This window comes from Clupea harengus, chromosome 18, assembly GCF_900700415.2.
Source record: "Clupea harengus chromosome 18, Ch_v2.0.2, whole genome shotgun sequence".
Lineage (NCBI taxonomy): Eukaryota > Metazoa > Chordata > Actinopteri > Clupeiformes > Clupeidae > Clupea > Clupea harengus.
The window spans coordinates 22,155,219-22,170,056 of NC_045169.1; the positions used below are offsets into that span (position 1 = coordinate 22,155,219).

Below are 14,838 nucleotides of genomic sequence, written 5' to 3' on the forward strand. Positions count from 1 at the left end.
ACACAGCAGTAGTGGATAGGTGCAGGAGATTTTATCTTACCTTTCATTGCCATTACCTCATAAAATGCAAAGCACAACTGCCTGCCCTGGACTGACATGGAGGACCAATACAGTATGGTAACACAGCAGGGTATGTGTATAGACTTTAATGGAAAAGTAGTACACGATGCACAGTATAAAATATTATATGCAGTATTACGTAATTTATAATAGTTTCTCTTGAAAGCAAATGCCTTCTTTCAAAGTGATTGGCACGAGACTACTAGTATGAATACATTTGTATCATTCATCCTGCAAGCCCACAGCCCACAGCCCATAGCCCACAGCCCATAGCCCATAGCCCACAGCCCATAGCCCACAGCCCACAGCCCACAGCCCATAGCTTTCACAGTGGAAAAGATAGTCAAGCTACTGGTATCTCATCATCTCCACATCAAGCACACATAATGAGGAAGTGAACCGTGTGGGAGCATTGTGATTGGCCAGTGACTGACTGGCCATCTCATTGTATTGGTTGCTTAGGGTCAACCCTGTGTGTGTGGGGGGGGGGGGGGGGGGAGAGAGAGAGAGAGAGAGAGTGTGTGTGTGTGTGTGTGTGTGTGTGTGTGTGTGTGTGTGTGTGTGTGTTGACTTGGCAGCCTGAGTGTTAGTTTGGATCAGGAGAATATTCCAAACTTCCTGTCCTTGTTGTAGTGTACTTCCTCTTTCTCTATTCTCCGTAGCAAAGTCCCCCTCTCCCTTTTTACACACACACACACACACACACACACACACACACACACACACACACACACACACACACACACACACACACACACACACAGATGCACTCTCAGTGTACACACTCTGCTACACAGTAACACAGGTGTTTTATGCATGTGTGCCACACAAGAGGATAAGTGACTACTCTTCCCCAATCCCTTGTCCAGTTTGTGGTAAAGTGTATTCCCTTGCGCTTGCGTTTTCTTCTCTGTGGTGCTGGTGTACAGGAGGTTGTCAAGAAGATAAAACTGAAATTGTTAAATGTCTGTGCCTCCTTGCTGTGAAACACATCTTATCCATGTGTAAGTGATACACGAATTTAGACCGCAAATATGCTGTGTTCCAGGTCCTGTATTTGGACCTATATTTCAGCATGCAGTTCTTCTGTGTTTATTATAATGAATTATATTAATATGTATTATAGATCTCATGTTAGCACAGCCCTGCACACATAATCACTGCGTCGTTTAGGACAAAGCCTCCTATGACATAAGGTGTTTACATTCATCACTGTGGTGGGGCATTAGACTCAAAGGACACAAGGTCTTTGATGACGATGTTAGTGAAGGTATTTGGATATCATACTGGGGCAACCCTCTGATCTTCCCACCTGTACCTGGAACACACCTACAACATCCCCAAGGCTGCCCCATCACCCCACTGTATCCTCCCACGACACACACACGCACACACACACACACACACACACACACACACACACACCCAAGGCTGCCCCATCACCCCACTGTATCCTCCCATGGCTCACTGGTATTTAAACTGTACTGTACTGTTACTTTAGTCTCTTTCTTGCTTCTGTGTTGGATGCTGGAATTGACTCCCTGCAGGAGCACGTTGCAATAAACCTCCGAGATACCTTTGACCCGCCCCATTGGTCCATTGTCCAAAAGTCTGTCAGCTACAGATCCTAATAAAACTGAATAAGTGCATTCATCTGTTGAGCTAGTGACAGATAGAAAGTGCCTGCAGGTTATGAAGTCATATGAAGTTACGTGATGACATAGAAGGTTTATTGCATCAGATGTTCTACAGAGTACATGAGCAAACTACATGTCGGATTTATTAATAACCTTAGCACACTAACAAACGAGAGGGACAAATAAACATATAAACAAATAAATCATTTTTAATTGGTTTTAAATGTTTACATATTTCAATGCATGTTCCTCCTCAAGGATAACCAAACTAATATGATTTTTTCTATTTGTATTTTGAATTAATGGTAACAGTGGTAAAGGTGTAGCTCATGTGTATTTAGGTGTCATGTTGTCCTGTAAGATGATGTTTTTCTCTTAAATACTTTGTAGAGAAAGGAAAACCTATCAATCAAAACATACACATTTTCAACCACATAATGATACAATGTTGTTACACCTAAGAGTGTGAGGATCCTGGGGGAACACAGTCATCCACAAATAACTGGAAGCTCTTGTCGACAGCCGTGGACTTCTTGAGAAAGTCCTCCAGCTTCTTGACGGAAAGCTCCAGAATCTGGTTGTTGTCCTTCTCGTTCGGGCCGTAGTGGGCGTGAACCGGGAACTTGTAGCGGTCCTCGTAGGGAGCGTTATGGTCGTAGTGGACGCAGCAGTAGGCGGACCATAAGTAGGATGGGATCGCCACACGGTCCATATTGTACTGACGGATGTGGTTTTCGGATGGCACGATGCCCGTGATGATGTACGCCGTGCCGCGGCAGTAGTTGTTGAGTCGTCTGCGAATGATGTGCTCCTGGGTCTTCCAGGGCCCGGTGTTGAACTCTCGCACCTGCGGCACCACGTTGGTGAGGGTGTAGGTGGCCGCCTTGTCTTCGGGGTCCGCCTGGTGCTCGTCCGGGTTGAGGAGGCCGCGCTGGTAGGCGATGGCGTTGGTGTAGTCCCCTAGAACGGCCTGCGCGTCCTCGAGGTTCTGATGCATGTAGCCCTGTGGGAAGGACTGCATCTCACCCGTCTCTGAAGTGGTGGATAGCTGCTCTCGCCAAAGCCCCACAGAGACATCAGGACAGAGAATTCAAGATTAAAATGCAAATGCCAGTGTAAATAATATTCACTCACTGTGAACACCAACACATTAAACATTAAAAAAAATAGCACAGAGAATGAACAGAGCATAGAGGCAGAAAGGCACAAGTGAGAAATATTTGAGAAAATTGTAAGGGGAGTTCTATGCCTTTGTAGATTATTTGCCATTGTTTGTAATATATTATATTGAATACATTTGTGACAACTTGACGGATCTGGCCAAGATGTGGTGTTCCAGCACCAGATTAGGCCAATATCTGGTCCAGAATCGACTCCTAACCGGACCAGAACCTGCCCTGCTCCTTTCAGGAACCGTTCGTCGGGTCGGTGTGACATTATATCCGGCAGTTGCTTGACAACTAGGTGAAAACAAACAGCTGTCAAAACCTACCAGACGATCGTGAAGCCTGTCATTTTTAATTACTTAGCTTAGAACTGCTACAAGGAATTGTCAAACAGCTGTTTGTTTTCACGCCATCGTGCAACGTCACTCTGGTTCTTCACCGACCGGACGAACACAGGTCATCTGAGACTGACACCTATCTGGGCAGGACTTGACATAAGTTAAGCAGCTCTGTGTAGGACTATATGTCAGCTCACCTGAGGCTCGTACATCCACGGTACATCCACGCTCTTCATCCCGTCGGAGCGCTTGAAGGTGTAGGCAGAGTAAAGGGGCACGCGTTTGGTTGTATCGTACAGCGTCAGGTAGCGGGGCTTGCTGTTGTATCGCTGGCATATCTTAACCAGGGTGCTGCTTTCGATGCCCACGGGCGGCGTGCCCATGTAAACAAACTCCCTACATTCGGGAGACAAGTCTCTCTCCACCGTTGCCGTGACCACAGCTATATACATCATGCTCATTAACAAGTTAATAAGAAAGCAGGTCTTAAGTCTCATAGGTTCCATGCTAAAACTTCAAAGGTTGTTTTGCAAACCCAGTTATAATCCTGTCTCACCTAAGAACTAAGCGTCGCTTAAACTCTGTGTAAACAGAGATGTAGTCTACGGAGTACGGAGGTGTAGTGTGGCAGAATCACTAGACCGTCAGATGCCGGTGTTCTTAATCTGCACCCAGCATTCCACGCACCAGTGAGTGGTTTGGTCCTTATTTACATATCAGTAGAGTGAAGTTTACGTAAGTGAATGAGGTGAGATGGTCAGGGCAGTGTTATAAAAAGCATACTATGGAACCTCTACGGTCAAAGTAGACTTCTTTAAAGCACTAACATTAAGAAATCATACTCGATACAAAAAAAGTCTTGAAAGGGCCTTTGACTTTGGCAATGGTTTCAAACATTGTTCATTAATCATTGTTTTTTATCATGAAAAAATTGAAATGCTAAACCTAATAATCCCTAATACTTATTGCGTTTTACCTCATTTTAAACCTGTAATATTGACCCAATCTGAATAATAATATATGTAATTTGTTCCTGTGTATTTTTTAAACTCTGTTTTGGGTGTTTGTATGTTATCTTTAGACAATGACAATGTAGAGGACCAGGACATGTGGACAAAGACCAAAGACAAGGAGGTGGACAGTGCACAGTAATACTGTTTATTCATCATCTTTACAGATACATCGACATTGTAAGTCCAAAAGCATTTACATTTTTTTGACGACAAAAACTACTCAGTGCACCTTTAAGAGGGACAAACTGAATCAGCACTTAGTGCACCTTTAAGAGGGACAAACTGAATCAGCATCACGTCGTGCCGTCATGCTGAACAGAAGAACAATTGTTCATTGAGACTGACTGAAGTTCATAGGAACTGCTGCATTCGACATGCAAATGGTGGCCACACACTTCAACCCTGAGCATAATGTCATTCCATTTACTTAGTATCTGAGGTGTCCTCTCAAGTAGTAGCACTTCTATATGCCACATGATCTATTTTTATTTGTATTTTTTCCCCAGACGAGGGTAAAACAAGACTTTATGTGTGGACTACACGCATGCCATTGCATTGGTATACATTATGATGTACATTATGCTCCCATTAAGGTAGTGTAAGTACAGTAGATGTAGGGGGACACAGTTGTGCTATAAAACATAACAGTCTATTAAATTGTGAAGACATTTAAAAAACAAAAATTACAGAAATTGTTCAAATGGCTGCAGCTCCAAGTGTTTCCTCTCGCTCGCATATACACAGACACACTATTTCTTCTTGTTGGCCGTGTTCTCTGACACAGAGACACACTATTTCTTCTTGTTGGCCGTGTTCTCTGACACACAGTCTCTGTAGAACAGGGCCAGGTCGGCCTCCATGTCCGTCTGGTTCTTCAGTAAGCTCTCCAGAGTCTTTAGAGGAACCTCCAACACGGCCTGTCCCCTCTGGTTCAGCCCATACGCTGCGTAGGTGGGGAACATGAACCGCACTTCGTATGGAGAGTTCCGGTCGTATCGCGGGCAGCAGTACGCCGACCACACGTGTTTCGGGACGGCCAATCGGGTGTCTTTCCTCCTGCGGATGCTCAGCCCGGAAACAGTCACCCCGGTGACCAGGTAGGCGGGGCCGAGGCAGAAGTTGTTGAGGCGGCGCCGGACCGTGTGGGTGTAGGCGCTCCAGGGTCCCTCCAGGAAGTCGACGACCAGCGGCGCCACGTTGGTGAGGGTGTAGGTGGAGGCCTTGTCGGGGCTGTCGGACTGGTGCTGGTCGGGGTTAAGCGTGCCGCGCTCATACTCCACGGCGTCTGTGTAGTCCGCCAGCAGGGCCTGGCTCTCCTCGATCAGCGGGTCGGTGTCGTCACTAGGGGGCAGTGTGCGCATGTTTCCATTCTCATCTGCAGAAGCTAACTGAGACAGATCACAAGAAGGCCTGCTCAGTCTTCACACCTGAAATACTGCTATTTCTGGAACTATTCCCCAGTACAACCATAGCAAACAACATGGAGTACATCTCAAAAGCACACCTAAAGCCATTATGAAAATCTATTTCAATTATTTAAATATCTCCAGCTGAATAAGTTTGAGCTCTGGCTAGTCCTTTAAACCTGGTACTACTTGCTTCACCCCATTCACAAAACCCATCATCATTATATTTAAAGCAACAGTAAAGAGGGTTTGTGTAAGACTAGCAAGCTATATAGCTACAAGCCAACAGGATTGCCCTTTGAACCCGTTGCCCGATTGGACATAGACAACAATATTTAAAAGACCCTGATGAAACACTCAATAGTGTAAAAGCTCCCAAATTAGAAGGCCCTCTTTTAATCCTAATTAGATTATGACCAAAAACCTCAGGGCGTTCTAAATTCTCACTAACCTGCGGCTCATACATCCACGGTGTGTCCATGCGACTCCTGCCGTCCGTCTTCTTGAAGGTGTAGGCGGAGAAGACGGCCAGGCGTCGGCTGGCGTCGTACAGGGTGGCGTACCGCGGCGTGTTGCCGTAGCGCTGGCAGATCCTCTTCAGGCTACCCCCTCGGATGCCCGTGGGCACCGTGCCCATGTAAAAGAACTGACTGCACTCCCTGAAGCTGTCCGACACGGCGGCCCCCGTCAGGTGCACACCTGCGGACAGGTGAAGAGCCAGGAGGAAGAGCCACCACAGAGGCATGAGGAGGAAGAGGATGGTGGCAGCACAGAGCCAGTGACGAGGAGGGGGCTACCAGGAGGAAGAGCCACAGCAAGTACAGCTGGCAGCAGGACCAGCAAGGCAGGGCAGGGATAGAAAACTAGAGATATCGACAACAGCTTCCATGCAGATGCCTTGTCACCAGTCAACAGGCAAATGAGAGAGGTGAGAACGGCGCAGTGTGGAGTGCAGATTAGCAGGGCCATATATGGCCCAACAGCAGGGGTGTTCTTGGGAGGAGTTTGTCACAACCTTTCCCAAAGGTGTGAGGAAGTGAGTGTTGAGAGAGTTGAGATCTGTTGCTCTGTAATTTTGTACTTAAAACTGTACTTAAAACTTATATCAATATTAGGAATTTTCTGGAAGCCCTAGCCTAGTGGGATAAATTAACATTTATAACATTTATTAAAAACAAACGCCCCGTGTTGATTGCTGGTTAATGTGACATAGGCCTGGAACTATTGATTGAATATTGAAGTAATGTAGGGTTACATTCACACACAATTTCTTCATTCTTCCTTGCCGTCTATGTGAATGAGGGAAACAAAGTTGCATCTGAAATCCTGTCGGATCTGTTAAGCGTTCATGTGTAATATATCACAGGACTGAGTGCATTACAGCAATGACAAGCGCTTCAAAACCAATCTTACCAACATGGGTGTGGCACACAGTGACTGAGGTGGTATTTATAAATATATACTGCCATCCTCTGGCAGAAAGAGGTGCTGCAGCATATCACATGAAAATAGATGAGCAGAGAAAGGTGTCGTATCAGTCACATGACCTTCTAAGAAGACAGTGATTTACACTTCACTTTTCCTCCAATGACACCACCTCACTTTGTTCTCTTGATGTTATTCTTAATCACATCTTATATTGATGTATCATAATATTGTGTTCATTTTACCAGATAGGAAAAGAGAGCACAGTTTCGGACGGTCCTTGATGCCTCTGTTAAGATATGTTTTTTTTATATTTTAACTTATTTGTAAGTCAACTCATTTTCTGCAATTGCACTTTGATACTACCTGCTTCTTCGTTCAGTGAAATGACTGCTGCCCTTCTTTATTTTGTAGCTGGTATCTGTAGGCTTCATATGAGAAATCCTCACTTGGAAGGAAGATATTTGGATTCTTATTGCTAGAGTTGATGCCATTCAGTTACTCAGGGGAATACTATTAGTGCTGTTAAACTCCTCTCTCTGCTTCAGGCCTGCCGAGAAAAAGAAACACATTTAAAGCCCCATTCAGTCTATTCTCTCAATCTCTTCAGTACTCTTCTCTGAGCAAGTCTCTATCACAGGCCTCTTTAACTCCTTGAGTTCCCTGTGCTTTCTCCACATTCTCCACAAATCACCTCAACAACAGTGACTCTACCCTAATGGCCATTCCTTTCTCCCAAATATACTTCATCTGGAATGCCTGCCACGAAGGCGAGAGGGGCCCAAATTTAACAGGACCTTCGGTGCTGTCCGTGGTACTGAAATTACTGTCTTTATTTTGGCATTCTCAGGTCATTATCATCATTATCATTATCAGACTCTGTAAAAACACAGAATGTAATCCAATTTGCTGAAATTACTATTTTTACCTAAACAACATCCTGGCCTGCACATCCCGGATGCTCTCCATGGTCCTGAAATTCATATCCTTGCTTACATTTACATTTACATTTAGCAGACGCTTTTATCCAAAGCGACTTACATATGTGCGACTTACAATGTATACACATTTTACATTTACACTGATGGCACACTGCACATCAGGAGCAATTAGGGGTTCAGTGTCTTGCTCAAGGACGCTTCGACAGGGAATCGAACTAGCAACCTTCTGATTACTAAACGACTTCTCTACCACTGTACCACTGTCGCCCCCCTTACACACACACTGGGTGGTCCCTTGCTTACACACACACTGGGTTGTCCCACGGTGACATTTCTACCCTTTGTCATCCTGTCCTTTGTCATCTTGCCTGATTGCCAAATATGTATGCTGTGGTCTCTGAGCAGAATTCAAAATTCAAAAGCACATACATTTACTAACAGTAGCCAGCGGGTAAGGTGCTGTGCAGTGAGTAAACCTCACTCCCCAACACCTTACGAGACGTGTGTGTGTGTGTGTGTGTGTGTGTGTGTGTGTGTGTGTGTGTGTGTGTGTGGTGAGTAAACCTCACCCCCCAACATCTTACGAGACGTGCTAGCAACAGGTGCTGACACCCATGGGTTTTAGCCTCATTACTAGCATGCCCGCCTCCCATGCCCAAGGTTGTGAGTTCGGGACCGGTGCAGGACTGTGCTTGTCCACACAACGCATGTTACACTTAGACATGCCAGATTGATGATGAATGCTTATGGGAGACCCCCTGGCCACCATGCGTCCACTTGCCAACACTGCTACATCTAATAACAACGGTGCTGCCCACAGTCCAGCTAATCGTCCGCTGTCTCTTCTAATATACTCTCTCTTTAGATTGCGGTGATAGTCAGGGTAAAGCAATGCAACTTAGACCCACACAAAACAGTTTTGAACATCTATCTATCTCTTTAGTGGTGCCATGCAGGTACACAATTACTGTTCCACTGGCTCCTTGAGGTTTGAGCCTTTGCTCGCTCCAAACATGCCCTCTCTGTGCTTATCATAACATATGATCTGAATGATAAAGGGGTAACCAACACTATCTGCACGCAGCCATTTACATCGCAGGTATTTTCAAAGATAGTACTGAGGTTTCAGGACATAAAGTATCATTGGAATTACAGTTCATGCAACACAGCTCACAGTGGGAGACTGAGAATGTTGGGCATAGTTGTTACGGCAACCCTGGAACCACCAGAGGGAGCCAGGACAGAGAGGGCCCACTGAGGAGAGAGAAGGGGGAATTCACATTGGACATGTGTGTTGCACAGTATGTATCCTAACATGGAGGTGGTCAGGTAGATCTTAATATGGAGGAGGCTGTAGACAATGTAGATTCTGATATGAAAGAGGAAAGGCTGTAGGCAGATTTTGATATGGAAGAGGCTATGGACCTTGAGGATTTTAACACTGAAATGGCCATGGCTACACGACAGGGAGATTTTACTCTCACACCATGTAGTTATCTTTGTGCCCTGGTTGGACCATATGACATCTCTCTCATCAGTCTGTGCTTTGGAAACATTGAGGGCCCTAATTTCATTGACAGGCAACAAGCAAAGCAATGAGCAAAATCTGCCGCTCATGTCCTAAAGCTGTTGTGTGGCGTGTGGGAGCACTGTGCTGACCCACCCGTGTTTGCACTTAGGGTCTTGCTCATCGTATTAAATTAGCCTTAGTTCATGCGCTGCAGTCTTTGCTCGTTGCCAGTTGCCTGTCATTGAAATCAGGGCCCTGAATGTGAACAATCGTGTCAAATTAGATCTAAAAAACTGAACGTGAGAAAAACAGAAAAGATACCACAACAAGCCTGAAGCCATAAATATACGCCATATCCAGCACTTTTTAATAGATCTTCTATGTTTCGTGGATGAGACAAAATCAACCAATAGATCACCACCTCCTCATCTACAATGATCATGACTTGAAACTCCATGTTTCACCACTAGATGGCAGGCTGTACCAGCGGTGATGGTTGAGTGGCACAATAACATCCAGGCATGAGCATGTCACGAAAACATGACTAGTCTCTCAGCATGTGTAGACTTGTGACTACTGGGAGACGCCAGGCATTACAATTACATCCTAGTGTGTTTGTGTGTGTGTGCGTTTGTGTGTGTGTGATTGTGTGTGTGTGTGTGTGTGTGTGTGATTGTGTGTTTGTGTGTGTGTGGTGGGAGGGTGTCCATCACTTTAAGACGTTCAGGTGCCTCCTGGAGTGTGACTGTTGCCAAAGGAGACGGAGAGAGTCAAACGACGAGGGCAGCGGCGTGTAAGAGAGACAGACAGATGTAGGTTTGCCATGAGCTAAAGGACAGCCAACATTATAGACACTGTCCGATAAATTACTTTTTTTTTTTTTTTAGTGCCTTGAATACCGTAATCCAGTGTGGACCTGACTTTCACTGTTGGATCCCACAACTCCTGGTCTGATACTTCATATCACAGAGCACCCTTTTGGAATCTCTTTAATATCATACAGAAACTGAGGCGACTGTGAGCAAAAAACAGTATATCAGATATAATCTCATAATCATTATCTTTATTTGATTTATACATATTTGATGTTTATTCAGTTTTTTTCCATTTTTACATAAAGAAACATTTTTATACACATAGAGATTATATGCTTTAATTTATGTCTGTATATATGTACACCTTAAATAAACATTACATACAATACCATGGAAATGTAACAAGTACAAGGCTGAGTGTCTGTAGTCTTGGTAACGCCCCTGTCTGCTCCGACCGTGCGTATCCGCTGCAGCCGCGCAGTGGGCCAATCGCATGCGCGTGGCGAGTAACCACGGAGACGCAATCTCTGTGCATATGGAAAAAGCCTTTGTCGACTGAAACCATGGGAACACTGGATGCACATAGGCATGTTGGACACCAGATGCAGAAGCCACTGGAGGAAAGTGGGAAATTACCATTTCTCTATGTGTGTGTGTGTGTGTGTGTGTGTGAGGGTGTGTGTGTGTGTGCGTGAGGGTGTGTGTTTGGATAGGTGGTCTCTGTGTACAATACAAATGTGAAAATATATAAATGCATGGTTGACACTGAGTGTGTGTATGTGTGTGTTTTTGCACACGAGTTTGTGTGTGAATGTCCAGGGGCACTGTGGAGTGTGTGTTCCAGTGGCGTGTGATACGTTGGAGAGGAGTGTGAGCTGAGACGGGCTGTGACAGGGTGTGACGTGACAAACGAGTGGAGGAGATAACTCCGTCTGACTAACTCTGTCCCGGTCAGACCCACAGCTGCTATTTAGGTGGACTGACCAATCCCTCTCTCAACAACGCAACCTCCAATTTGATCCCTTCTGCAGAGAGACCATGCAGACGCTTTTTCAGATCCCCAGGAACCGAGAATGAAAAGGTTCTGGTTAGCTACACTTCACTTCTCTTTGCAGGGAAAGGGGAACTCATTTTTACTGGCAAGAGAACATATTAAGTGCTGAGTGGTGTGTGTATGGAGTCCTGTCAAGCTGGAGATGGTGAATGTATGCTTGCACAAACAATGCACTCTTGTTTGGAGATGAATGGGCACCAAGGGCAGCCAGATGTTTGCATTTAGAAACCGATGGCTTTCTGAAGGTCATAGTAAGAGAGAGGAGGGTAGGGCTAGGGTATTTGAGAACAATGAAAAAAGACAGAGTTAGATGGATAAAGAGAGAGAGAGAGAGAGAGCTGTATAGAGGCATTAAGTCTGTGTCCCACTTGAATTTAAGTATCCTTAGGTTCAGTGTTCCTAATACTTAGGCATTTACCCAGACTAATATACATGCCACATCATGTCCTTGGGGTTAGGGATAATGACTTGTTATAGTCTGGACTTACATGAGAGGGACTGTGGGTTGAAATCTTTAATTAATGAAATGCTTAATGCATTGCACTGCGGGCCATTGAAAATGAAGAGCTGTCTATGTGACAGAAAGAGAAGAGACGACGAGTCTGACTGAAACACAGAGAGGGAGAGAGAGACTGAAAGAGAGAGACAGAAAGAGAGAGAGACTGAAAGAGAGAGACGGAGAGAGAGACTGAAAGAGAGTGGTAGTCGGAGAACAACTAGAGGGGAAAAAGGTAACTTGTCAAAGGTGGTAGGAAAGTGGCCCTAAAAAAATCTCAGCTTTGAAAAGCGTTTAAATGTGAAGAGATGTTGAGAGGGGGAAGAGAATGAATGGATGTTGTAAATGAATACGTATATGACTGTACGAAAGGTCCAGTGTCCGGGGAAAAACAGGTGTTAGGCTCTTTGGAGTTCATGAATTGCCAAAATGTATACATTTCAATCTGCTAACTCATAGTTCAATTCTGCCAATGAAAGAAACAAGGGGAGAATGGAGAGACAGAGAGAGAGAGAGAGAGAGAGAGAGAAAGAAGAAGAAGAAGTATCTGTAGCTATAAGTAGATTGCAGCTGATAGTTAGGTTGGCTCCTGGCTTGAAAATCAATTGCTAGTGTTTTATATATGACAGCAAGACAGAAAACAATGGTTAAGTAAATTACTGAAAAACGAAAATAACATCAGTAAAAAAATGTCTCAGAAGACCTCCAACAGGCAGTAAGGTTCTAAACCCCTCCTGTCAGTCAAAGAGATGATGAATAGAGATCCGAATGATCAAGCCTAAACACCATAAGAACTCAGAACGGCATACAAGTTCATTTGTGCATGCAAGAATCCTTATATGCTAAAGATTATGTCCAGAATGCTTCAGGGTTCATTTACATAGGTCAGCGTATACAATTTCCCTTCGATTACAAAACAAAAAGAAGAAATCAATAAAAAAATGAAATAGAAATGGGTGAGCACTAATGAACGTGTCTTTACAGTGGAGAATAAACCCACATCATGGCCACCACCGCTGGAATAAATCTGGATTAAATGGATCGGATCCATACTGAAGTCAGCGGTAATCTGGGATGAGAAAATATGTGCTTCCTCCCTTAGCGCTCTCTCTGACTGTTATTTATTATTTACAAACACAAAGAAGAAAAAATATATACCTCCCTTATGAAATGCATATAAAACACCAGCTCTGCAGGCGTGGCCCTCCTGTTCCGCACTCCCATACTCAGTCACATTTACAATTCATCAAAGCAAAAACAAGAACAAACAGAAAGAAAACTTCCATCGGTTCTCATAATATAGGTCAGGCAGCTTGCACAATGCTACCGTGAAACGTAGCCCAGACAGACCCAGATGCTAGAATAGATCTGACCCAAACCAGGTCCAGACTAAGTAAGACCAGACTGAGCTAGACCAGGTCCAGACCAGGGTCAGACTGAGCCAGACCAGGACCAGATTGAGCTAGACCAGGAACAGGGTCAGCAGCCATCTTGAAAGGGAGGATGGGGGTGGTTGTGTGCAGCCAGTTTCTCCAGAAGCAAAGTGCAAAGCTCAGCTCATACACACACACACACACACACATATATATATATATACTGTATATATATATGAGAATGTATTCATTTATTTGGCTTATGTTGTGAAAGACAGGCAGGCAAAGAATTTTCCATTTTCTCTTAATGATGAATCTTACTGTAGGTTATGAGCTGAGTTCCGTGTAGAGTGAGAAAATGAAGGCTTGTTTGGCTCTGGTCATTCAGTATGTTGTGGCTTAATGAATATATGATTGTTTTTTTAATTATTGCAAAATTACCACTGTCACCTTTATATTTTAGTAGATTATACCCACTGCTAATAATGCTGGTATATACAGGTTGCTCCCATGCAAACTGAAGCACCTTTCTTTCTTTGAAAAAAAAAAAGAAAAAAGCACAAGTTTGATAACTGCTCATTATGGGTTACATATATCTGTGGACATTCCAAACAAATTTAACGAACACCCGTTTTTGCATGCCATGGCCACTGGAACTGAGTCAGATTCCGAAGGCTGGAATTCCCACGGCATTCCCAGGCCTGCACCCTTACGAGGGAATAAGTGTTTGTTTTTCTTTCTTTCTCTTCTCTTCTTCAGCAATGTAGTCAGTCTATGCATATGCCATTTTCAATCGGATGTCTGCATTCAGTTTACGTTCCAATGTCGCTTCCATGACCTTTGCCCCCAAGTGAATACGCTGAGTGCTCAAAACAGTGTTAGCAACTACTCTGAAATGTCAGAGACAAAATTCATCTACAAGCGCGTTATTTTTATTTTGGACACTGACTTATCTATTGTTGTGACTACCCTATTTGAGCCTACACATGCTTCTCCTTTGTTTTTCGTCAACACTGAATAATATCGTGGGTTAGTATTTATCTTCTTTTTTTTTTTTGCTCCCCGAGGCTACACTAAGATTCTTTTATTCTCAATTCTTTTTTTTTTCTTCTTCAATCATGTGGAGTTAGTTTGAGTTAGATGCATCGATCACCACAAGGTGTGCCGTTATTAAGCATAGGGTTATGTTATGGCAGTTAGTGTGCAGTTCATTGAATCATCATCTACTGACTACGGCAATAACACTGAAACGACTACTAGTATGCTATCACCTATGAGAGTACAATTTTGTTTGAAATAAAAAAAAAGGTATGCAGGTAGTAGGGGCTGTGGACAAGAAAAAAACGCCACTGACATTGAGTGACGGCAATGAAATGTCAAGGTTGGGCATAGGGGAGGGGGGGATGCAGTAACAGGTTTCACACAAACACAGCGATGATTTTTGCCAAAGGCTGGTCCGTTCAACCCTTCAGGGATCCTCATGTCCTTTGGTTAAAGGGATGTACTCAACACACAGCAGGCCAAAGCCTCTTCCTCCTCCATCTTGGTGCACAGAGTACCTTGCGAACAGAGTAATACTAAGCCATGGGCCTTTTTGAGCACAT

The 14,838-nt window shown here is 44.3% G+C and overlaps 2 protein-coding genes across 2 annotated transcripts; both read right to left on the reverse strand.

Moving 5' to 3' along the window:
- Positions 1-1,886: 1,886 nt before the first annotated feature.
- On the reverse strand, positions 1,887-3,854 carry LOC105903062 (endonuclease domain-containing 1 protein-like). The gene is made up of 2 exons (XM_012830763.2): positions 3,399-3,854; positions 1,887-2,745 (listed from the first exon to the last, which is right to left on the reverse strand). Exons 1-2 carry the CDS (start codon positions 3,705-3,707, stop codon positions 2,155-2,157), a joined length of 900 nt encoding a protein of 299 aa, XP_012686217.2. The 5' UTR covers positions 3,708-3,854; the 3' UTR covers positions 1,887-2,154.
- A 1,093-nt stretch (positions 3,855-4,947) lies between these two features.
- si:dkey-85k7.11 (endonuclease domain-containing 1 protein) lies at positions 4,948-6,430 on the reverse strand. The gene is made up of 2 exons (XM_031584741.2): positions 6,072-6,430; positions 4,948-5,602 (listed from the first exon to the last, which is right to left on the reverse strand). The coding sequence occupies exons 1-2, from the start codon at positions 6,363-6,365 to the stop codon at positions 5,006-5,008; spliced, it is 891 nt and encodes a 296-aa protein (XP_031440601.1). The 5' UTR covers positions 6,366-6,430; the 3' UTR covers positions 4,948-5,005.
- Between the last annotated feature and the right edge of the window lie 8,408 nt (positions 6,431-14,838).

Excerpts from the sequence above, each read along its gene's own strand:
- LOC105903062 (XM_012830763.2), bottom strand. The coding sequence starts at position 3,707 with ATGGAACCTATGAGACTTAAGACCTGCTTTCTTATTAACTTGTTAATG. Across the intron at positions 2,746-3,398 it reads CGTGGATGTACGAGCCTCAG|CTATCCACCACTTCAGAGAC; the intron begins GTGAGCTGACAT and ends TGGCGAGAGCAG.
- si:dkey-85k7.11 (XM_031584741.2), bottom strand. The coding sequence starts at position 6,365 with ATGCCTCTGTGGTGGCTCTTCCTCCTGGCTCTTCACCTGTCCGCAGGT. Across the intron at positions 5,603-6,071 it reads CGTGGATGTATGAGCCGCAG|TTAGCTTCTGCAGATGAGAA; the intron begins GTTAGTGAGAAT and ends GATCTGTCTCAG.